The sequence below is a fragment of the Chlorocebus sabaeus genome, chromosome 20 (assembly GCF_047675955.1).
Source record: "Chlorocebus sabaeus isolate Y175 chromosome 20, mChlSab1.0.hap1, whole genome shotgun sequence".
NCBI lineage: Eukaryota > Metazoa > Chordata > Mammalia > Primates > Cercopithecidae > Chlorocebus > Chlorocebus sabaeus.
Window position 1 is genome coordinate 86,266,114 of NC_132923.1, and position 23,835 is coordinate 86,289,948.

At 36.7% G+C, this 23,835-nt stretch overlaps 1 protein-coding gene across 4 annotated transcripts in view; it reads left to right on the forward strand.

The window, feature by feature from the left end:
* The window catches only part of FAF1 (Fas associated factor 1), a 506,656-nt gene that overhangs the window by 394,692 nt on the left and 88,129 nt on the right, over positions 1-23,835 (forward strand). For all 4 annotated transcript variants that reach the window (XM_073007304.1, XM_037999795.2, XM_037999798.2 and 1 more), the window contains 2 exons: positions 16,030-16,166; positions 20,280-20,368. In XM_073007304.1, coding sequence (XP_072863405.1) covers positions 16,030-16,166; positions 20,280-20,368 — 226 coding nt within the window. The remainder of the gene's footprint in view (positions 1-16,029; positions 16,167-20,279; positions 20,369-23,835) is intronic.

Consider the following 23,835-nt stretch of genomic DNA (forward strand, 5'->3'; position numbering starts at 1 on the left):
GAATTGTGCTGCAATAAACATATGCATGCAGGTATCTTTTTGATACGACCTTTTTTTCCTTTGGGTACTCAGTAGTGGGATCGCTGGATCGAATGGTAGATCTACTTTTAGTTCTTAGAGGAATCTGAATACTGTTTTTCATAATTTACATTCCCACCAACAGTGTATGAGAGTTCCTTTTCACTGCATCTGTGTCAACATCTATTATTCTTTGACTTTTTAATAATGGCTGTTCTGACTGGTGTAAGGTGGTATCTTGTGGTTTTAATTTGCATTTCCCTATGATTAGGGATATTGAGCATTATTTCATGTTTATTGGCCATTTGTATATCTTCTTTTGAAAAATGTCTGTTCATGTTGTTTCTCCACTTTTTAATGGGATTTAATGTTTTTTTCTGGATGACTTGAGTTCCTTGTAGATTCTTGATAATAATCTTTGTCAGATGTATTTTCTCCCATTCTTTTGCTATGCAGAAGCTTTTTAGAAGCTTTTGGGTTTTATTTTGGAGCGTGTGTGTGTGTCAGGGTCCTGGGGGGTGTGTGTGTGTGTCTCAGTCTGTCACCCGTGCTGGAGTGCAGTGGCACAATCTCGACTCACTGCAACCTCGACCACCTGGGCTCAAGTGATCCTCTCACTTCAGCCTCCTGACTGAAGTAGCTGGGACTACAGTCCCATGCCACCATACCCAGCTAATTTGTTTTGTACTATTTTTTTTTTTATTTTTTTTTATTTTTTGTAGAGACGGGTTTCACCATGTTGCTCAGGCTGGTCTCCTTAGCTCATAGAAAGTACGATTTTCAGTACAACTGTTTTCTCATTGTTTATGCAGACAGACAGATGTCAGTCATCATAGAATGTAGAGCAATTAAGAAGTAAGGCTCAGTCAGGCTGGAAATATGAAAAACAAGATGATATTAGACAAGTAGTGTAACATTTCCAGATCTTTTTCATCTATAAAAAGAGGGTGACTCACCTATTTGACCTGAGACCTTTGTCTGTAATATTCTGACTTGGATACAATTGTTTTCAGTAGAAAAATGTGAGGTAAGCAAGGGTTCATTTTAAAAATAAATTTTGGTGAAGTTCGATATAATATATCAGATTATAGCATAAGCATGCTACCCTTACCAGTTTGTGATAATCTGATCAGAGTGATTTTAGTGAGGTGTAGTGAAGAAGACGACAGTAATGTTCTACCTCTTTCATTTTGTAACAAGGAATATCTGTTAAAAGTTTATCAGTAGCTAAAAGCAAGACTATCGTACTGCTTTTTAAAAATCCAAACTACATAATGACAACTATAACAATTAAGTACCTTCTTAATTAATTATATTGTCAGACACTATATAAATTTGTGAATTTAACTCTCTCTCTCTCTCTCTCTCTCTCTATATATATATATATATATATATAATTTAATCTTTTCCACAATTCTGCAGGGTAAATAGCAAGATCCCATCTCACATATGAGGAAACTGTGTCTCAGAGAGGTTCTGTGCGGTCACTGCAATGGCTACCAGATATAAATCTCAATGCTACCTGTGCTTTTCTACCACGTAATTTTTTTTTCCCATGATCTTGCCATGCTGAATGATTCAGCAACAGAAATGTATTAGATAACCATCTAGTGTGCAAAGTCCCGCAGGAGGTATCAGGGAAGTCCATGGACCTTTTGGTCAAGGAACAAATAAACGTGAAATTCACCCCATCTTAGCGTTAAGGTTTAGACATGTCCTTAGCAGTACAACTTGCGGCCACTCAGGCCTTTTTTTCTATAACATGCTTAGCTGATGTTGCTCCAGCCTGTGCTTAAATATTGCCAAGTCAAGGAAATGAAAGCTTCAAAAGATGCCTTTTTTTTTTTTTTTAGCTGCTCTAAAAACTGGAAATGTCTTTACTAAAATGCTTCTTCTATAGAGAACTTCTACAACTTTATCCTTTTTGGTTCTGGTTTTGCAGTTACCTGATATAAGCCTAACTTCTCTATTGCATTATAATAGCCTCTTATCAGTGTAACCCTAGCTCTCATTAGTCCTATTTTCCCTGCCTCTTCCTACCAAATATAATTAGTTCTTTTCACTGTTCTTCATACGATAGTGTGTCTAGGCTCAGCCCCTTCTGAAGGTGCCAGGATCAAGCATAGTGCTCAGGAGGTTTGTCTGGTGCTATGCACAGTTCTATTCTGAAATTTTATTGTGGGCTTCTGTTGAACTCAGGGAATCAACTAAAACCCCGTTGTTGTTTTCCAACTGGAGTTGATGCTAAACCAGATTTCTGCCATTCTTTACTAATGCAGTTGATCGACAAGATTGTTTGGGGTTCAGATTCTGTCTGTTGACCTTCACAAGTTTTATCACCCATAAATGAGTCTTAAGTCCTTATCATCTGTACTCCTGTCATCATTCTTGATAATCCTCTCGGTTCCTAGACATGTTCTCCAGAAAATTTTTCTTCTTCCTTGTATTTACATTTAGATGAGTCACTAATAGAAACTATATCACCTCATATATTTTGATTTCAAACATCTGGCTCTGATCACCACTTCCTACCACTCCTATTTATTTGTTCAAGTATCGCTGGTCCTAAAGACTTTTTTATCTCCTCATGCCTTCCAATCTGTTGATCTTTCTCACATCCCATCTACGCTTTCCTATATCCAATTTTCATATTCCTCATCCTATTTAGTCTTTGAGGTTCATCATTATAATTTCCTTGTGATACTTTAAACTGTCTGTTACACTCATTTTGTTGGACCCACCTGTTCACCTTCTGTATTGCAGTTGAACACAGCTAGAGAAAGTCACACTGTCTTTTCTCTTCTCTTCTCTTTTTTATCTCTTTTTCTCTTTTAAATAAACACAAGCACACAATAATGCTGGGCAAGCCTACTGGGATTTGGGATTCTCTAGTTAGTTTTCTTTGCCTGAATGAGATATCTAGTTCTAACTACTCTTCATTCCCCAAATATATCATTTCCCTCTCTACCTCCCCTTCCCAGCTTCCCCCACTAGTTGCTTGAGAATAAAAGAAGTTATCAGAAAGACAGAAATTAGCCCATTTTTCTGTCCTGTCTATATATTCCTTCAGAAAGGTCTGATTAACCTTTCTAGAGAAGGCTTCACCATCATTCTTTTTCATAGCACCCTCCTAGAACTTTCCATAATAAGCCATTACTTTTGCTTACTTTAAATTTTATTTTATATTTCTTCCAATGAATATAAGCTTTATAAGGATAAGAGTTATATCAATCTTTTCCACTTTTGTTTCTTATTAAAATGCTAAATAATTATTTGTTTATGTTACAAGAATTTAGAACATCATGATGATTAAGAATATAAATGAGCTTTGGATTTATTCAGACCAGGATTGGAATTGTAGTTATGCCACTAGGCCACCATAATGACTATGAGTGAGTTGCTTAAACCCTCTAGCTATAGTTTTTTGTTTGTTTGTTTTGTTATTGTTGTTGTTGTTTTGAAACAGAGTCTCACTCTGTTGCCCGATCTGGACTGCAGTGGCACAATCTCAGCCCACTGCAACCTCCACCTCCCAGGTTCAAGTGATTCTCCTGCCTCAGCTTCCTGAGTAGCTGGAACTACAAACTCATGCTACCATGCCTGGCTAATTTTTTTGTATTTTTAGTAGAGATGGGGTTTCACCATGTTGGCCAGGCTGGTCTCAAACTCCTGACCTCAGGTGATCCGCCCACTTTGGCTACCCAAAGTGCTGGGATTACGAGCATGAGCCACTGCACTGGCCTGCAGTTGTCATACCATGAAATGGAAATAAAACTACATTCCTCAGAGAGTTATTAGAATTAAATGGGATGATTGATTTTAAAGTCTGGTACAGAGTAAGTGCTCAGTGCATTTATCTACATGTAAATATTTTATTTGTCTCAGATATTTATGAAAATGTTAACAGGACAAAGCCAGCTAATAAACTATTTGAGACTAGTCTCAATTTGGTAGCATTCTGTAGATTCAATTTCCTGATGACAAATGAACTTATCTACCTTATCCTGTATTTCTAAATCTTATCTAAAGGATCTTTTGGAACACCTTTTATATGCCTTACTGAAATCCAGATAGTCAGAACTTACGGAATGCTGATGCATTCTCAGTCTAGGAAATTCACAGTTAGTTTTGGGAATAGTGTGTTCCTAATGGCCTGTGCTGCCTGCCGTTCATCACTGCTGTATTCTAATTATTCATAAACCATCTTTCTAAGTGAATTTTTAAAGTTTTATAGGGTACTGTGAGCAAGTTTACTGGTTTATACATTTTAAAATCATGGTGTTTACATGTTTTTAAGGACACAGATTCCTCATGATAGTTATTTCATTATCATTAATTTTAGCTTTTTACTGTTTCATTCATTCTACCATCTATTCATTTCTTTATCCAAAAAAGTATTTATTAAGATGTGTACCATATGTGTACCACATACTGTGTACTATATACCATTAAACTGTGTACCATAACTGTGTGCCATATAGTGTGCTTGAATTGGGAAAATTCTTGCTCCTCTTATATTCTCTCTGCATATATGTCTGGGGTTTTTTTCCATTTAGCATTTACAGTTTGCCTCCTTTAAAAAATTGATACATCTCTATACATAATCTCATAATCTCTGTACATACAATATAAAATAGGAAAATAAAAAATAAAATTAGATGAAAACCAATTAAAAGTAGCAAATAGATATATTTATAAGAACCTGAGTTGAAATTTAGCTCTAGAATTCCAGTAGGTAAAGGAGAGAAAGGAAATGTCATAGGCGTATAATCACTTTTTCATCTGTCCATTCCATATATATATATTGTATTTCTCTTATGTGCCAGATCATACACCTGAGAGCATTTACATTTTACCATTTACAGTTCTCATCTGACATATGGAATCATAATAGTTCTTCTCAAGATTTCCTGACACTGAAGTCAAGGGAGAATTTTGTTGCATGATTTTATTTGAGAGTCCATAGGAAAAGTAATAGACAATGAACTTATGTTGTTTTGCAGAAGACAGATTATTTTAAATAGATTTTTAAAATATAAATCCCCTGTAAAAGCAGAGGGCTTTGTATTTAATCTTTTTTTCAGTAATGATAATTCTTTAGGGAGTTTAGGTGATGCGATCCTTAAATACTCCTTTTTGATTACCTAACTCATAATAGATATAAAGTTTAGAGGAAAAGCCTACACAGTCAACCTGTCTATTCAACTCTTTGTGTTAAACATCAGCTGTCTCAGGTGAGCCATAATAAATGCTGGGTTACAATCAGCTCTTGCTTGAAAGCTTTGATGAGTGACTAAGATGCCAATATTCTGTTTTCCTGGTCACTTATCTGTTAAAGACTTTCCTCCTATGGGTGAGATTGCAACTGAAGCACTCCTACGTTTTTTTTTTTTTTGAGCCAGAGTCTCGCTCAGTCGCCCAGGCTGGAGTGCAGTGGCGCGATCTCCACTCACTGCAGGCTCCGCCTCCCGGGCTCACGCCATTCTCCTGCCTCAGACTCCCAAGTGGCTGGGACTACAGGCACCTGCCACCACGACTGGCTAATTTTTTTGTATTTTTAGTAGAGACGGGGTTTCACTGTGTTAGCCAGAATGGTCTTGATCTCCTGACCTGATGATCCGCCCGCCTTGGCCTCCCAAAGTGCTGGGATTACAGGCATGAGCCACGGCGCCCGGCCATGCACTCCCACATTTTTATATCCACTAGGGTGATAGTTGTTTTCAAATACATAAGGACATTATGTGTAAATGTCAAGATTCCAAGAGAAACCAACCAACCCTGAAATAAATGATGCTGAAACATTTTATATAATGATAAAATCACGAAGTGTCCAAATTTGGCTGGGCGCAGTGGCTCATGCCTATAATCCCAGTTACTTAAAAGGATCCATTGAACCCAGGAGTTTGTGACCAGCCTGGGCAATATAACAAGACTGTGTCTCTTATTTTTAGTTTTATTTATTTATTTTTTTTGAGATGGAGTCTCGCTTTGTCACCCAGGCTGAAGTGCAATAGTGGGATCTCAGCTCACTGTAACCCCCACCTCCCCAGTTCAAGCAATTCTCCTGTCTCAGCCTCCCGAGTAAGTGGGATTACAGGTGCCCACCATCCCGCCCGGCTACTTTATGTATTTTTAGTAGAGACGGGGTTTCACAGTGTTGGCCAGGCTGATCTTGAACTGACCTCGTGATCCGCCCACCTCAGCCTCCCAAAGTCCTGGGATTACAGTTGTGAGCCACCATGCCCAGCCTTAAATTTTGTTTTTTTTAAACTTAGCTGGGCATGGTGGTGCATGCCTGTAGTAGTCCCAGCTACTCGGGAGGCTGAGGCAGAAGGATCACTTGAGCCCAGGAGTTCAAGCCTTCAGTGAGCTATGATCATGCCACTGCACTCCAGCCTGGGCAACAGAGTGAGACCCCATCCCTTTAAAAAAATCCAAAAACGAAAACAAAAACAAAGTCTCTAAATTTGGCAGCTAGAAAAAATTAGAGAACATGACAATGTTAAAAATATAGATAGATTTAAAGTAGAGATACATATACTTTAAATCTCTGCTCTGAATAGGACATTATCTTACAATGATGTTGGTGCATATTCTAGAAGTTATGCAGCAGTATAATACAGTGGCAAGCATATTATAAAGAATAACTTTCTGTTTAGTGATCTGAGTCTGAGATTGGTGCTGTAACTTATTTTAGGAAACATTTCACCATATCCTTAATTTGGAGAGATGGGGGTGGAAAAACCAATTTTGACTCTGAAGCACACAAAAAGAAAGAAAAAGGAGTAGTATTTATTAATCCACAGACCAATTCCAAGAGTAGGTATCATTATCTTCATTTTATAGATGAGAAAGCTGAGGCCCTTAAATTATCCAAAGAAACAGCTAATTTACAAAATCAGATTTGTTCAACTCCGTAGTCTTTGTTCTTCCCACAATACTGTGCTGCTTGCGGTAATTCCTAATTTCTCTAATATATTAATATTTAGATATTTTACACCTTTTCTAAGTCACATTTTCAGTCAGTGGGTGGAGACAGGATGAAATTATATAAAAAGTGCACTTTGCTAAAAATCAGACAGTAAGTTTAGAATCATATACTTGTGGACCAACACCTGCTTATTTTGAGGGTTCAAGTGACCTGTGGAGGTGGAAACACAGTGAAAAGGGCCCTGAAACTTAATTATTCACACTATCTTTGAATTAAACTGATTTCAAAAGTAGTTGGAAGAGAAAAAGGAAGATTGTACAATCAACATTGTCATAGTGAAGATAAAGGTTATTGAAGCATGAATTGGCCCATTCATGCAACAAATATAGTAGGTGCTAGGAATGCAGAGGTGAGTAAGTGATGGTTCTTCTTCTACTAGCTGTCCTAGGAGTTGCACAGTACATCATCAAGTTCTCCCTGACTTCTAAGCACCCATTCCTTTTTCTGATTTTCCCCAGCACTTCATCTGCACCACTAAATCTAGACCCCAGTAATATACTAGATTACATTTACTGTTTGGAGGCCTTGATTTAAAGACAAAAACCATGTCTTATCTCGTCATATATTTGGTGGGCCCTCACAAATATTTATTTATTGATAAAAGACAAAACACAGAAGAAATGTTATATGGCATTAAACATAAATTGGCTCCCTTATTCAGGCCCTGGAAAATGAATCTTTTCTTTACATTACTACAGAAGAAATTTCTACATTTGATAAGAGATTGAATTAGATGTTCTCTATTATCCCTCCTAAGAGTCTAGGATCAACACTTGAGAAAAAGTAAACACCCTTTTTATTAAGAAATTTTCAGGTTCTTAAAATAAATGTTTATGTTCTTAGTGGTAAGAAAAAGCCAATTATTATTTATGATTATTGTTCCTCAAAAAAATCAGGATAAATTAGTCTCCTATAGATTAGCTATACATTGTTATTAAACTTTCAGTGCCTCAAAGTCTTTTGCATTTGAGTGATTTATAGATGGAAACAAAGAGAAAGATTAAGAAATTACATGACTTTTGCTGGGCTCGGTGGCTTACACCTGTAATCCCAGCAATTTGGGAGGCTGAGGCATGCGGATCACCTGAGGTCAGGAGTTCGAGACCAGTCTGACCAACATGGACAAACTCTGTCTCTACTAAAAATACAAAATTAGCCGGGCGTGGTGGCACAGGCCTGTAATCCCAGCTACTCGGGAGGCTGAGGCGGAAGACTCACTTAAACCTGGAAGGTGGAGGTTGAGGTGAGCCGAGATCACGCCATTGCACTACAGCCTGGGCAACAAGAGCAAAACTCCGTCTCAAAAAAAAAAAAAAAATTACATGGCTTTGTAAAAGTCTACTAATCTATTGAGATAATTTAACGGTTTACTATTACAGGAAGCCTCAGGCAGATGAGATATGCTTTTTTAAGTTACATTCTCCCAAAATCTCATCCTGTGTTTTCTTAAAATTACCTTTGGTTTGTGTTCTCCAACATGCATACAATATGTGCATTTGCATGGTGAGGCATTATACTGTCCATTTAGAAAAAAATTTGAGGTCGGGGTGTAGTGGCTCGTGCCTGTAATGCTAGCACTTTGGGAGGCTGAGGCCAGTGGATTGCTTGAGCCCATGAGTTCAAGACGAGTCTGGGCAATGCGGTGAAACCCATCTCTACAAAAAAAATACAAAAATTATCCGGGCATGGTGGCGCTTACATGTAGTCCCAGCTACTTCAGAGGCTGAGGTAGGAGGATCACTTGAGCCGGCAAGGCAGAGGTTGCAGTGAGCCAAGATCACACCACTGCAAAAAAGATAGATTTGAACAGAAAACTCATATAAAATAGAAAAATGTGATTAACAATATTAAAGGTTTGGGATTACATGCAGTTTTTCTTCATGTAAGGGACTTGCTCTTTTACCAGTTTTATGATTGGCTAACACATTCACATTAATCAAAATTCAAAGGCATAAAAAGGTATCTAGTAAAAAGTCTCCTTCTTAACCCCGTATCTATGTGACCCTCACCAGAGGCAATGTCCTTGTTTATCCATCCAGAGGCTTATTTTGTATATAAACAAATTAATGGCCGGGCTCAGTGGCTTACGCCTGTGATCTCAGCACTTTGGGAGGCTGAGGGAGGCGGATCACAAGGTCAGGAGTTCGAGACCAACCTGACTAACATGGTGAAACCCCGTCTCTACTAAAAATACAAAAATTAGCCAGATGTGGTGGCGCGTGCCTGTAATCCCAGCTACGCAGGTAGCTGAGGCAGAAGAATCATTTGAACCCAGGAGGCGAAGGTTGCAGTGAGCCACGATTGCACCACTGTACTCCAGCCTCGGCGACAGAGCGAGACTGTCTCACAAAAAGAAAAAAAAAAAAAAGAAACCAAATTAATATATATTTATTTTTCCCCAGTTTTACACAAATGGTAAACACAATTTAATACCTTCCTTTTATCACTAACATTACTTCATAAAGATATTCCATATCAGTTAATAAAGAAATCTATTTAATGGCTACATAGTATCTCTTTAAATTCCATAATATACTATAATTTTATTTAACCAAGATTGATTGATTTAGACACAGGGTCTCACTCTGTTGCCCAGGCTGGAGGGCAGTGACATGATCATGGCTCACTGTAACTTCAAACTCCTGGCCTCAAGCGATCCTTCTGCCCTAGCCTCCCAAGTAGCTGGGACTATAGGCATATGCCTCCATGCCAGCTGATTTTTTTATTTTTTGTAGAGGCAGGTCTCGCTTTGTTATCCAGGTTGGTCTTCAGCTCCTGGGCTTAAGCAATTTCCTCCCCCCACCTTGGCCTCCCACAGTGCTGGGATTACTGGTGTGAGCTACTGCATCCAATTATTGATGGATTACACCCAGTATTCTGTTACAAACATCCAGTAACTGTGTACATAGGTGATTTCCACATGAAAATACATCTATAGACTAAATGCTTAGTTAAGAGTATGTATGCATTTATAATTTTAATTGGCAAATTTCCCATGAAGGAATTGTATCAATTTCACTTATACTAACAGTGTGTAGTAGTGGCTTTTTCCTGGTTTTACTGTAACCTTGCCAAAGCCAGTTTTGTTTTTTTTTTTCTTTACTAATCTGACAGGTGAAAAAAATTTTTTTTTCTTTTTTCTTTTTTTTAAATATAGCTTTAGGCAATCATGGTGGCTCACACCTGTATAATCCCAGCAATTTGGGAGGCCGAGGCGGGTGGATCACTTGAGATCAGGAGTTCAAGACCAGCCTGGCCAACATGGTGAAACCCCATCTCTACTAAAAATACAAAAATTAGTCAGGCATGGTGGTATGTGCCTGTAATCTCAGCTACTTGGGAGGCTGAGGCAGGAGAATCACTCGGGAGGCAGAGGTTGCAGTAAGCCAAGATGACGTCACTGCCCTCCAGCCTGGGTGACAGAGCAAGACTCCATCTCCATCTCGAATATATATATGTAGCTATTAGGAGCAAATTCAGTATGTGTAATTTTGCATATCTTTTTAACGTACTTATGTGCTATTACTGTGTCCATTTCTAGAAACTTTCTTTATATATTTTTTATCTTTTACTTACTAGTTTGTAAGAATTTTATATATAATGAGTAAATGAGCTGCTTTTTTGTGGTTTGGAATTCAGAAAATTTCCCCATTTGTTATTTATCTTTTGGCCTAGTTATGGTGTTTTTGTTTTTGTTTTTTTCTGTGGTGGATGTGTGTGTGTTTTACCATGTAAGTTTAGTAAAACTCATCAATTTTTGTCTTTTATGTTTCACTCTGCTCCAGCTATGGTAACCTCCTTGTTACCTTTCAAATATGCTAGATACTTTCCGACTTCAAGGTCTTTTATTTGCCATTCTCTACACCTGAAATTCTCTTCCCTGAGATAAATATTTCATTTCCTCCTTCACCTCTTTAGAGTCTTTGATCAAATGTCAGCGTTTCGTTGAGACTTTCCCTTACCACTCTATTTTATATTACAACTTCCCCTTCCCTGCTTTGTTTTCCCTCCATCACATGGAGCTCACAGACTGTTGAGGTATTTATTAGTATTTTTTCAGATCAGATTGGAGTTTACCCATACAAATGAAGCGAGTGGGAATGAATATTTTTAAAGTGGTTGCCTCAGGAGACTAGACCCTTGGTCCAGTGAAGCTATCATTACCCAAAACATTTTTCTGATGACTTCTTTTTAAGAACTGCCTTCAGAGACAGATTAAAGTCTTACAAAGAAAGTCCTGTGTCCAGAAAGCAATGTGTCTCAAAGTGTGGCCATTAATCACTTGTATCAAAATTACCTGGGGTGGGGTTGGAGACCTATTTTGTTTCCTGAACCTTACACCAAATCTGTTGAATCACCTTTTCTGGGGGAATGGGGCTGAGGAACTTGCCTTTTAAGTAAATTCCCTAGGTGATTTATAGGCCACTAAAGGTTGAGGATCACGACCGTCACCTTTAGTTTCCCCTAGCTTAGTCATACACTCTGTTTTCCTAACTTAGTTTAGTTTAAACCAAAGATTTAGGATTATGCAATGGTTTGGGTGTCCCCACCAAAACTCATATGGGAACCTTAATTCCTAATGTGGAAATGTTGGGAGGTGCAACCTTTAAGAGGTGGAGCCTAATGGGAGATGTCTGGGTCATGGACCCACCATGTCCTTGGCTGTTCTCATGGTAGGGGGTTCTCCCTCTTGTTCTCATTAAGCTAGTTTAGTAATCCCAGGAATGGGTTTCTTCCCAGGAGAGCAAGTTGTTATAAAAGGAGGATGTCCTTTCCACATGGGTCCACTTCCCCCTTGACCTTTTGCCATGTTATGATTAAATATAAATGTATTTAAAAGAAAAGAGTGATTTTAGTTTTGTATCCAGTTGTAAATGTTTAAAATTTTGTGGTGTTGCACAAATGTAGCATCTATAATGTCTTATTTTCTAAATATTGTTACCTGCCCATTCATTTTCTGAATGGAAAAAAAAAAAAAAACAGTGACAGTGTTTGTGTAGTCAACAAATCTTTGCTACCATATCTTCCTGTGCAAAATAAAGTCTCTTAGTGCTGGCCTGTAGGTATAAACCGTCATTTTTAATCCTAAAAGAAATGATGATAAAAGTGTTAAATATTATTATGCATTTAATAATAGTAAAATAGCGACCAATTTTAAGGGCCTACCATATTTTAGGCACAAGTCCAAGTGTTTTCTGTATCTTATTTTGTCCTTACAAGAAGACAAGTGTTTTAAAGGTAAGTGTTATTCCCACTTTATACCTGAGGCTCCTTTAAACTCATGGGAATCACACTGAAATGTAGTAATCAGGAACCCTTAAATAGAGTAGTTGACAGTTTTGTACCTTCTAATTTTTATCAAATATTCTTCCTTTTACAGCACCTGGTATATGGTAGGTAGGCAGTGAGCATTTGTGGAATTTCACCTCCCTTCCCCTGAATTGCTAGGTTCCATTTAATATATATTTTATGTTACAGTACAGCTTGGTAAAAGTCAGTAACTTAGGTAATTATGACTTAAGTTGAAAGAAATTAAACAATATCCTGTTTTGAATTTAAACAAGATTACTTTTTGCCATATCTGATTTATTAGTAATCCTGGTTTCCATTAACAAGTATCTATGCTTCAGCAATGAAAAATTTTACAAGTGATTAATATATGCTAACCATCAGATATTCTGTTTATATTTCTCTCCAAACTTTAAATTAAAACCATTTCGTCTTATCTTACCAGTTTTCTAATAGCAAGAACTGGAAAATATAAAAGTATATCTGACTTATGATTAACTATTTCGTTTCACTCATTGCCTCAACCGTTCCTTCTTCCTTCACTCCCTTCTTCCCTTGTATCATTCGTTTATTCTTTGTCTTTTCAAATTTGTAATTTTAGCATTTGGCCTTGAGTTGATTTGGCAACTTGTTAGTCCTGTCCTCAAATGTTATATGATGGGTAGGCTGTTTGATTTATTCACAAATTTTATTATTTAAAAACAGAGCCATTTCCCTTTGTTATAGAATGGTTTGCCCTTGCTTCCCCTCTTTGGGTTTGAGATTGCAGGAATTTACTTGTGGAAACCATTTATCCCTTCATGACTTCTAACTCTGATGAATGCCACGTGCAGTTGGTTGACAGCTTTGGCCCTGCCACTGGATGCACTGGTACACTTTTATCTCTTCAAAAGGAAGAAAATACCACAATTATGAGAACCACACATTTTCTCTTAAAATGACTGGTTTTTCCCGCGTCCATTTTCCTTCTAATGTTGTGAACTGAATTTTTTGCTGCTGGTAGTGTGTTATGAATGGTAGCCCTGTGCATGAATGATCTTGGCAGGAAGAAACAGAGTCTCCTAGCCATGAAAAAGATTTGACATCTGTGCTGTGAAGTACCACCTTCTTGTTAATTATAACGGAATGAACTGATGAGTAGAAATTTTTACAATTTCATACTGTCCATTGGCCCCACAGGCTCTTGATGATTGCAATTTGAAAATCTCAAACATAATTCATATTTTGGGAAGATTGATCAGATTAATTAAAATTTTAAGTCTCTCTTTGATTAGAATAAATTGTTGGTTAAGGCTACCATAAAGTGTCAGCTGGCTGTGTGATCCCTGTGTATCTCCCAACTACTTCCAAAAAATTAGAGTGATTTTCCAATAACTTGTAGAAAATTGATCACTTTGTTGTTTTTTTTTATAATTTATTGAATGGCTGTGTGCGTTGAGATCTGCACCTCAAATGTGCTTTGTATAGTGGTGAAAGTTTTGTTATATAATATTTTATACCCAATAAGATAACTGTATTTTCATAATTATTTTATCTTCTTGCTCATTTTCACAAAAAGAATATGGGAAGTACGCAATTTCCAGGCAAAATTATCTTGAGATGGAATTCTTAAAATCACTAAACTTGCCTGCTTTTCCCTTTTATTTCTCTCTCTCTCTCTCTCTCTCCCTTTCCTTTCTTTCTTTCTTTCTTTTTTTTTTTTTTTTTTTTTTTTTTTCTTTTTGGTAGGTATCCTGTTTAGCTAGTACTTAATAGCACTTATGGGCAGGTAATTTGTTATATCTGCTTAATTAATCCAATCAATGTGAAAGCAACAAGGACTTACTCCCTTTTGTGGGAAATGATGTTCCAACTATTTCTTTTTTTTTTTTTTGACATCTTTTATTTTAGAGGTTGCCAATGATCAGGTCAGAGTCAAAACTGACTTAAAATATTTTAGAAAAAAAGCACAACAATATCCTAATTTTCTAGTCTCATGATCTGTACATCCCCCCATCAATGAGTTAAGCTATATGGGTGTGAAATTTGGCATAGAAGGTTAGGCTGCTTGAGCACCTTTTATCCCATCATAGTTGTGGAATGTGAGAATTTGAATTTTCGTGGTGGCACTGAAATTGCCATGAGGTCTGGTTATTGCTCTTCTAAGTGTGTATTTAAACCTGCCTTCCAATGAACTTATTGCAATGGTGCTAACTTAACACTCTTGCCCACAGTTCTAGTTGCCCTTAACAGCACCTACTTTCTATAGTCAAAGCACAGATTTTTATGGAAGATTCAGTCTAAATTTCTGAGATGAATTTCTGTAGAAAGAAAATGTATTGGCTTTAAAAATTAAGAGGTTTGATTCTGTTTTGAATTTGGATATCAAATGAGTCTGAATGCATGACATTTTGATGCCGTTTGTCTTTTCAAATAGATTTACCTTCTAATGCATGTGATGACAGGACTTTGCTCATCAGCTAGAACATACATTTCAGAGGAGTTGTTACCTAAAATATTATCATAAGGCATAAGAAAACACACGATTTAAGTTGCCTTTCATGAACATAATTAAGAATTAATAAGCCAGTACCAGTGGCTAGTCCCCAGAATTTCCACTGTTTTGCCTTTTGTGACCTGTGTTATTAAAAGTCCATTATTTTTACAGACTTTATTAAATTGGATCTTATTAAAGCATTCTATATTTGCATTTGGTCTTTCATAATTCATTATTATTATGACATTTACTTTTTACCATCAGATCTGAAAACATATCATAAGCTACCCTTTTCTCTTGAAAGAAATGCTAATTTCAAACAGTCCTCTAATAGAAGAGAAAAGCTTTATCAGTTTTTTCATTTATTCCAGATCGTGTTAAGAATACTAATGCTAGACTTCAGTATGCTAATATCTTAGAGCTTTTTTTGGTCAAAAGCTTAGAATTATTATTTTTATCTCATGCTGAGTATGAAACTAGACAACCTGCTACTACTGGAGAAAACATAATTGTAAAGTACAGTTCTTGATTCTAAAGACTTATGAAAATGTTGCTAAAATCTGTTTTTTAGGATGATGCTAGTCTGTCTGTCTTTGTACAACACTGTATTATTCTATTTAACAAATTTTATCCTCTTGAAATTAATTTAGTTTGTTTTTCTCATAGTTTAAGGGTAGTGTTGTAGTGTTTAAGACTAAGAATCCTGCCGAGCGCGGTGGCTCACACCTGTAATCCTAGTACTTTGGAAGATCAAGGCAGGTGGATCATGAGGTCAGGAGTTCAAGACCATCCTGGCCAAGATGGTGAAACCCCGTCTCTACTAAAAATACAAAAAAAAAATTAGCCAGGTGTGGTGGTGGGAGCTTGTAATCACAGCTACTCAGGAGGCTGAGGCAGAAAATGCTTGAACCTAGGAGGCAGGGGTTTCAGTGAGCTGAGATCACAACACTGCACTCCAGCCTGGGCGACAGAGAGACTCTGTCTCAAAAAAAAAAAAAAAAAAAAAAAGACGAAGAATCCTATGCTGTCAGCCCTAGACAGCATTTAGGGTATGCTTCCTGCTTTTCTATGTGATAATCACTTCTGTATCATGTCAGATATGTTTGAAAACTCAATATAGCAAGATTTTACATACTGATATCAGGCAGGCTGTCTAATTTAACATAACTAACAACACAATGAGTTCTTTGTTGAAGTACTAGTAAATCTATCAAACTACAAAGCAAAACTTACTTTGTATTTTGTCTCCTTTTAGATTTCTGACTATGTGCAATAGACACTTTGGCAGTGTTGTGGCACAAACCATTCGAACTCAAAAAACAGATCAGTTTCCGCTTTTCCTGATTATTATGGGAAAGCGATCATCTAATGAAGTGTTGAATGTGATACAAGGTAAAGTACATGTCACAAGGAGAGTAAAGCCTTCTTGGTATGTGATAACTTTATAGTTTTTCCACCAAAGCTGACAATATTTCTATTAGTAAATTTGCATTTGAAAATATAGAACATCCTGAAAAATGTCTTCAAAAAGTATAGGTGCTATAAAAAATAATATGCTGCATGAAAATCTAACAGAAACATCTTAATAAAATTGCGCAACCCTTGGGACACAGGATGTTCAAGTTAAATGTTCAGAATTGCTAAATTCTATAATCTAGCAATTAGGACATAATCAGTTGTAAAGTACTTAATTTCTATTTATATTGATTTATTGTTATAATGTTGATTAATTGAAAGAAGTACTTATCTTTAGTTATCTAGAAAATCCAGTCACTGTATATTGAAGATTGAATTTTTCACGATGACAATTGTTTCTTCTTCTTTGTATGATTCCATGTTTAGGGTGCAACCCTGAAGCAGGAAACTGTCGGATGCCTGTGAATTTAACCACAGTGCACCTTCTTTACCAAAAAAGAAGTGAATGATTTTGTTTTGTTTACTGTTACTAATGCACTCCAGGGGTTGGTGTAAAATATTACCTTGTTCATTACAAAGCTTAGGTTGAACAGTATATCTTCCATATGCCACTGGGGAAAAGGTTTTTCAAGTGCCTCAAGCTAAAACTGTATCTGGGATACTGATTTCTGCCTCCATTTAAGTCTGGTTGGGAGGAGGGGATAAGTGTAAATTACAGTGCCTTTAAAACCCAAATAAAACCAGACCTCTAGCATTTTATGTTTTCTCTATAACTAGAGCATTCAATTTCATAAACTGTTTAAAAAGACCTCCAGGGGAACTGATTTGCACAGGGTAAATGGATAATGAAGATAACACTTCATTCCTGCTTTCCCTGTCAGAGGCAACATTGCAAGAACTAGTGGTTCTCAAGGTGTGGTTTGTAGACTTCAGACTAGACCCTTTTAGGGTATCTGTAAGGTCAAAATTACTTTCCTAACTGTAATAAGACTTTTTTTTTTTTTTTTTTTTTGCCTTTTTTACTGTGTTGACATTTGTACTAGTGGCTCCAAAGGAATGGTTTATAAAAACTCTTGGCACCTTAGCACGAATCAAAGCCGTAACACAAAACTGTACTAGTAGTCATATTCTTAATTGCCATGTATTTAGTTAGAAAAGAAGAGAAAAAGCCTTAAAAATGTCCTTGATGAAGCAGTAAAAATTATTACTTTTATTAAATTTTAACCCTTTTAATAGTTTGTGTGGCACCATGGGAGGTATGGGTAAAGCACTTCTGCTGCATACTAAAGTATACTGGTGGCCTCGAAGAAAAGCACTGGTGTGGTTGCTTACCCTGAACTACTTGATTTATTTCTTATAGAAATTATTTTTACTTGAAAATATTACTGACAGGCAAACTATGCATATGTAGCCTGCCAGACGTTTTTTATGATTTTTTTTTAATATTCTATAATGAAGTGTGTCAGCATTCAGCAGAGAAATACATAACTCAGTGAACCAATGTTTTACAAATGATCAGTGCATATTATAAAATCATACACAAATAAAAGATCCTTTCAAAGGGCAATGGATTTTAATGTAACGGAGTACACAGATTTCATTGATATGGTTTCAAATTCCATGTGCATCTAATTTGAAGAAAACTTACACTTGTCAGTTTAAGTGTAGTATCAAAGAATATCCACACTTATCTATGAAAATACTTCTCCCTTTTCCAACTACATATCTTCGTGCGACCCGATTATCTTTGTAAATTTCAATCAGTACAAGATATTGTAACTGGTTAGTGTAGATGTCCAAGAATACAGAATACGGTTGTTTTCTATTAAGCACACACATTACAGAGATTTGCAAAAATGTTACAGTGCTGCTCTTCTCACTAACCTTTTTCTGTTGGAAAATAGTCATGTTTCATAAAAATGTAATATTTATATTAACATGCAATGGGTTTATTATTGTTAGTTTTAAATGGATTTATGAATTTATTTTAAATATTTCTATTTTAATTTCTAACACAGTAAATGTTAATAGCCATAATCCATATAAACAAAAGTTCTTTGGGTATCTCAGTAATTTTTAACAGTGTAAAGGGGTCCTGAGACCAAAAAATTTGAGAACTGCTGCAATCAACTATAAAGAGTAAGTTTGCCCTGAACTGCATTAACTAGTACACTTTTTCTCTGTCTTTGATCAATAAGGGCTTAAGTATGAAGTACCTACGAGTTCAGTTTGGCCGTGGATCCTTCCAGTTAGGGCTAAAACATAGCTTATAAGTAGTGACTTAAGCCTAAAAATTAATGGCCAGTATGTAGTCAACCTATACAACTATAGTATTTTCCCACTGATGATTCCAGTATACTCCATATAGTACCCATTTCCCATGCTCTGAGTCTTAGCCACTACAGTTTTTAAATAAAACATAGAAACCCAGAGACTTGTCCAGTAATAAAATCTACATTGGCTAGGTGTGGTGGCACATACCTATAATCCCAGCTACTTGGGAGGCTGAGGTGGGAGGATCACTTGAGACCTGGGCAACAAAGGAGACCCTGTCTCAAAAGAATAAAATATCTATATTGAAGGTGCTCCTAAACTTCTTTTGTCATGTGTCATATCTATTAATATTAACTACCAATGATTTGTGTATACTTTACATTATCTCCACTCCTTCTAAGAACATTACATAGTGTTATCTCCGTTTTGAGAAAAGGAAATTGATCCTTAGAGAGCTACAGTCCATTTATTCACTTGTTCATTTATTTGTTTACTGAATAAATATTCATCAAAACCTTTGTCATGTGCCAGACAATTTCCAGGTACTAGATTATATAGCTTATAAGTAATGGAATTAGAGTTAGAACTCTAACTATAAAACCAGTTCTGTTTTCTTAGTGCCAAGATAACGTTTATCCTGTAGCTCATTTACTGAGTGAGTAGTACTGATGTGAACAAATTAGATCATTTCTTTTGCCAAGGACCATAGATGTTCCCTTAACCCATGCTGCCAATGGTCATAAGGATAATTAGGGAAAGCACCATTGAAAGATCATGCCCTCTGGAAAAATGCCAGCAAGAATGCTTGGTCTTTATTGTCCTGTTGGTGGCCATTTCGTTAATGGGGAAGAAGATCCCTTCTCAAGCCATGGAGAAAACCTAACTCTTTCTGCCTGTAGGTTTGAGAGAAGAGAATTGTCATATCTTTATATATCCTCATGACTTTTTCTCTTGTAGATACATCCCAAGCAAATAACAATGACTTAAATGTGTTCAGGAAATGGCATGTATGTGCCATATGTTTGTTATGGACTTGGTCAGGGAATAAAATGACATTAAGGAAAATCAAACATTTAAAATATCTTCTTTATAAAGATCATAAGAGTCATTTAAAAGCAGCTGAAAGGGAGAAATATCAATTGGGCAAAAAAAGAAATCATTTTTTTCAGAAATTGAGTTACTGTTTGTTTCACCAGAGGATTTTTGGTGATAGAAGATAATTCTAAATAAGGTAATAGACTGAGGTGGGTGGCAAAGAGGCCAGGCTTCAAGTCAGCCTCTTCTGGTTTCAGATTCTGACCTCACCACTTAACCAGCTTGACCTTAGTCAGACAAGTTTTTTTGAGCTCTTTGCGACTCATTTTTCTTCTCTTTAAAACTAAGTCATAATCCTTCGTAGAATTGTTGTACAGATTAAATGAGATAGTATAGAAGTGCTTAGCCTAATCAGTGATATGTAAACAACTGGTAGTTGTTGCTAGTGTTATTAGCTAGATATGTTTTCATAATTTGACAGAACTTTTGAACTTCATGATTTGGACATTCATCTATGTAGTGCTAAAAGTCCTTCTTATTAAGAAACTGCTCCCTCAAATATAACTGTTCTGAAATTTCAACTGCCAGTATACTACTCTTTCTTATTGAACATATGAAACATTTCAATAAAACCACAAAAGTATTTTAACTGTAATTTTTTTAGACTGGTTTTCCTTTCTGGTTAATTCTAGAATGACTTTCCAGTTTCTAATACTTTAATAATTTGAAGTTATATATAAAAAGCTTATATAAAGTTTGGCAATCTCTCTATGTTTTTAGGGAACACAACAGTAGATGAGTTAATGATGAGACTCATGGCTGCAATGGAGATCTTCACAGCCCAACAACAGGAAGATATAAAGGACGAGGTAAGGTTAAGCAGATCTTTAATAGGATTTTGATGAGGTAATTTGTCAAATGATGGTACATGCCTGTGATATGATCGATAAGTAAAGATGATGAAGATGCATTTCCAAATTTACCAAGGGTTTTTGTGCTATGAAGTTTACCTTTCAGTCCATTCTTTTTATGACCCCAAGACCCAATGATTTGTTTTAGTTTATGGACTGTTTACACTTTGCTAGATTTGGGGTGGTTACAGGAAGTCGATTTCCAAGAAGTTAGTTCAGAAGCATGTTTATAGAAGAAACTATAGTCCAGGAAATGATGTCTACTATATGGATTTTATCACTCACTTTTATGGTCCTCTTACTCTTTTTAAATATTGAGATTGATTAGCAATAAACACATTTTATATTTGAATATATGTTTGAAGTACCTTGAAAATTAGCAAAAGATCTCCAGCATTCTGAATTTATCAACTTCCTAAACATATTCAAGTGTTTTCTCAACCTCCTAAATACAGTCAGGTGTTATAGATAACATGAACATAGAACCTCAAATAAAACAATAATAAAAGCATTATTGATGACAATAGTGTTCAAAACTTACCTAGTATTTATCATGTGCTAGGCACTGTGCTAAGCACTAATCATCTCATATGATCCTCAGAATAACCCATGAAGTTGTGATCAGTCAGTGTTCTGGCAGTAAATAGACACTTTCAAGCTAGGTTATTTAAGAAGAGTTTAATAAGGTGACCATTTTTAAAGATGTGGGCAGGGTTTTCAAAAATCAACAGAAGAAGCTGGGCATGGGGTCTCACACCTGTAATCCCAGCACTTTGGGAGGCTGAGGTAGATCGATCACTGAGTTCAAGAGTTCAAGACTAGCTTGGCCAACATGGTGAAACCCTGTCTCTACTAAAAATACAAAAATTAGCTGGGCATGGTGGTGTGTGCCTGTAATCCCAGCTACTTGGGAGGCTGAGGCAGGATAATCCCTTGAACCTGGGAGGTGGAGGTTGCAGTGAGCCAAGATCATGCCACTGCAGTCCAGCCTGGGCAACAGAGTGAGAATCTGTCTCAAAAAAATAATCAACAGAAGATAATACAGACCCAAGGCTAAAGGGAACCATTATCATCTCTAGGCCTTAAAGCCCAGGAGAGAGTGCTATATGGAGAGGACTGCTTCTGACAGAGGGATATAGCCAACCTTGGTGGCCCAGTAGGGAGGAAACTAGGGAATAGCTTCACCTTCCTTCTCTGATCCTCTGCTAGTATCTCCTATTAATTTAGCATAATTAGAAGCTGGAAGGTAGGAGAACCTCCATGGGCAAAAAGCTGTGTAGAGAACATAGATCCTGAGGGGGTAAATGGCAGATAATCTAGCACAGATTGGTATGACTGTCTATACTTTTCAGATGAGAACACTGAGAGTCAAAGTTAAGTAAATTTGCCCAAGGCCATATAGCTGGTAGGAGCTATAAATAATTATCTTAAGAAGTCATTATTGCTTGGTTCATTCAAGAAATTTCTGGATTTAGAAAATAGCCTTAAAATAAAATATGAAACAAATATTAGCATTTGTTAATCTGAGATGTTATGTTCACAGATACTTGTAAGATTATCATTTTTAATATATCTGTTTTAAATTTCTTTTTAAAAGATTTCCCTAGAACAAGTAAGGGAGAGTTTTATTTCTGAACAATGATGAAAAGTTTCTAAGGATAGTTTTAATAGACTATCCTTTAGTTATTGCAAATGTGAAACATATAGACAGTTTTAATATAACCCTGAACTATTGTATATTACTCATTTATCCCTGTATTACATTAAACTGTGAGTTTGTTAAGAGCAAGAGTCATATCATATTCATGCTTGTAAGTCTGTCCCCTAACAGTGTATCTAGGACAAAGTCAGCACTCAGTAAATGTTTGTTAAGTGATTGAATAAATGAACATCTGAATTTACATGAAATAAAGTAACTTGGAAGAAAAAAACAATATTTGATTACAATGATATAAAACCTGGCCAGGGCTGGGGGGTGGCTCACACTGGTAATCCCAACACTTTGGGAGGCCAAGGTGGGTGGATCACTTGAGCTGAGGAGTTAAGAGACCAGCCTGGGCAACATGGTGAAACCCCATCTCTACAAAAAATACAAAAATTAGCCAGGGGTGGTGTTGCATGCCTGTAGTCCCAGCTACTTGGAAAGCTGAGGCTACAGTGAACCATGTTCATGCCATTGTATCCCAGCCTAGGCAACAATGTGGGACCCTATAGCAAGTGTAGCCTGGCACAGTGACTCACACCTGTAATCCCAGAAGTTTGGGAGGCCAAGACAGGAGGATGGCTTAAGGCCAGGAGTTTGAGATCATCCTGGGCAACATAGCAAGGCCCCATCTCTACAAAAAAATCGTAAAAACAATAGCTGGGCATGGTGGTACATGCCTGTAGTCCTGGCTACTCAGGAGGCTCAGGTGGGAGAATCACTTGAGCCCATGAGTTGAAGGTTGCAGTGAGCTATGCTTACACCACTATAATCCAGTCTGGGTGACAGAGTGAGACCCTGTCTCTTAAAAACAAACAAACCAAAAAGATAAATTTTTAAATATTTTTAATAAATGAAACCCAATATATCCACATTAACAAATATGAAAATTTAGAACACTGTAACTAGTTTATAGATTTTTTTTTTTTTTTTTTTTTCGAGACAGCATCTCCCTCTGTCGCCCAGGCTGGAGTGCAGTGGCCGGATCTCAGCTCACTGCAAGCTCCGCCTCCCGGGTTTACGCCATTCTCCTGCCTCAGCCTCCCGAGTAGCTGGGACTACAGGCGCCTGCCACCTCGCCCGGCTATTTTTTTTGTATTTTTTAGTAGAGACGGGTTTCACTGTGTTTGCCAGGATGGTCTCGATCTCCTGACCTTGTGATCCACCCGTCTCGGCCTCCCAAAGTGCTAGGATTACAGGCGTGAGCCACTGCGCCCGGCCAGTTTATAGATTTTTAATGCTCACTAGGTATCTTCTGTTGCTATAAAAATATTGTTTATACTTTTTCTTAATAATCAGTGTTTCATTTACTCTGAAGGAAAGGCATTCAGATATATGGTAGAAAGATGTTTATCTGTTACTCTATAAATTGACAGTGACATTTTGAAATAATGAAGTACTGTACTTAGTTAGGAATTTGTAATAATAGGTGTTTTGCCTTTCAAGATTACATTTATCCTGGAACAGAGGCATTGATTGACAATAATTCACTAAAAACATTCTTCAGCCATTTAAATCTTGAGTCTCATTAGTACCAGATTTACAGATTATGCTGTATAAGAATATGAATACACAATATTTGCATACATATTCCCAGTTCATTTTTTCATCTTAATTTGTGTTCCCCATAATGCACTGGTAAAGAAATTGACTTTAAGTCCTTTAATACTGAGCACAAAATTTAATATGAGGGTTACAGGAAAAATCCAGCGCTCCATATAAT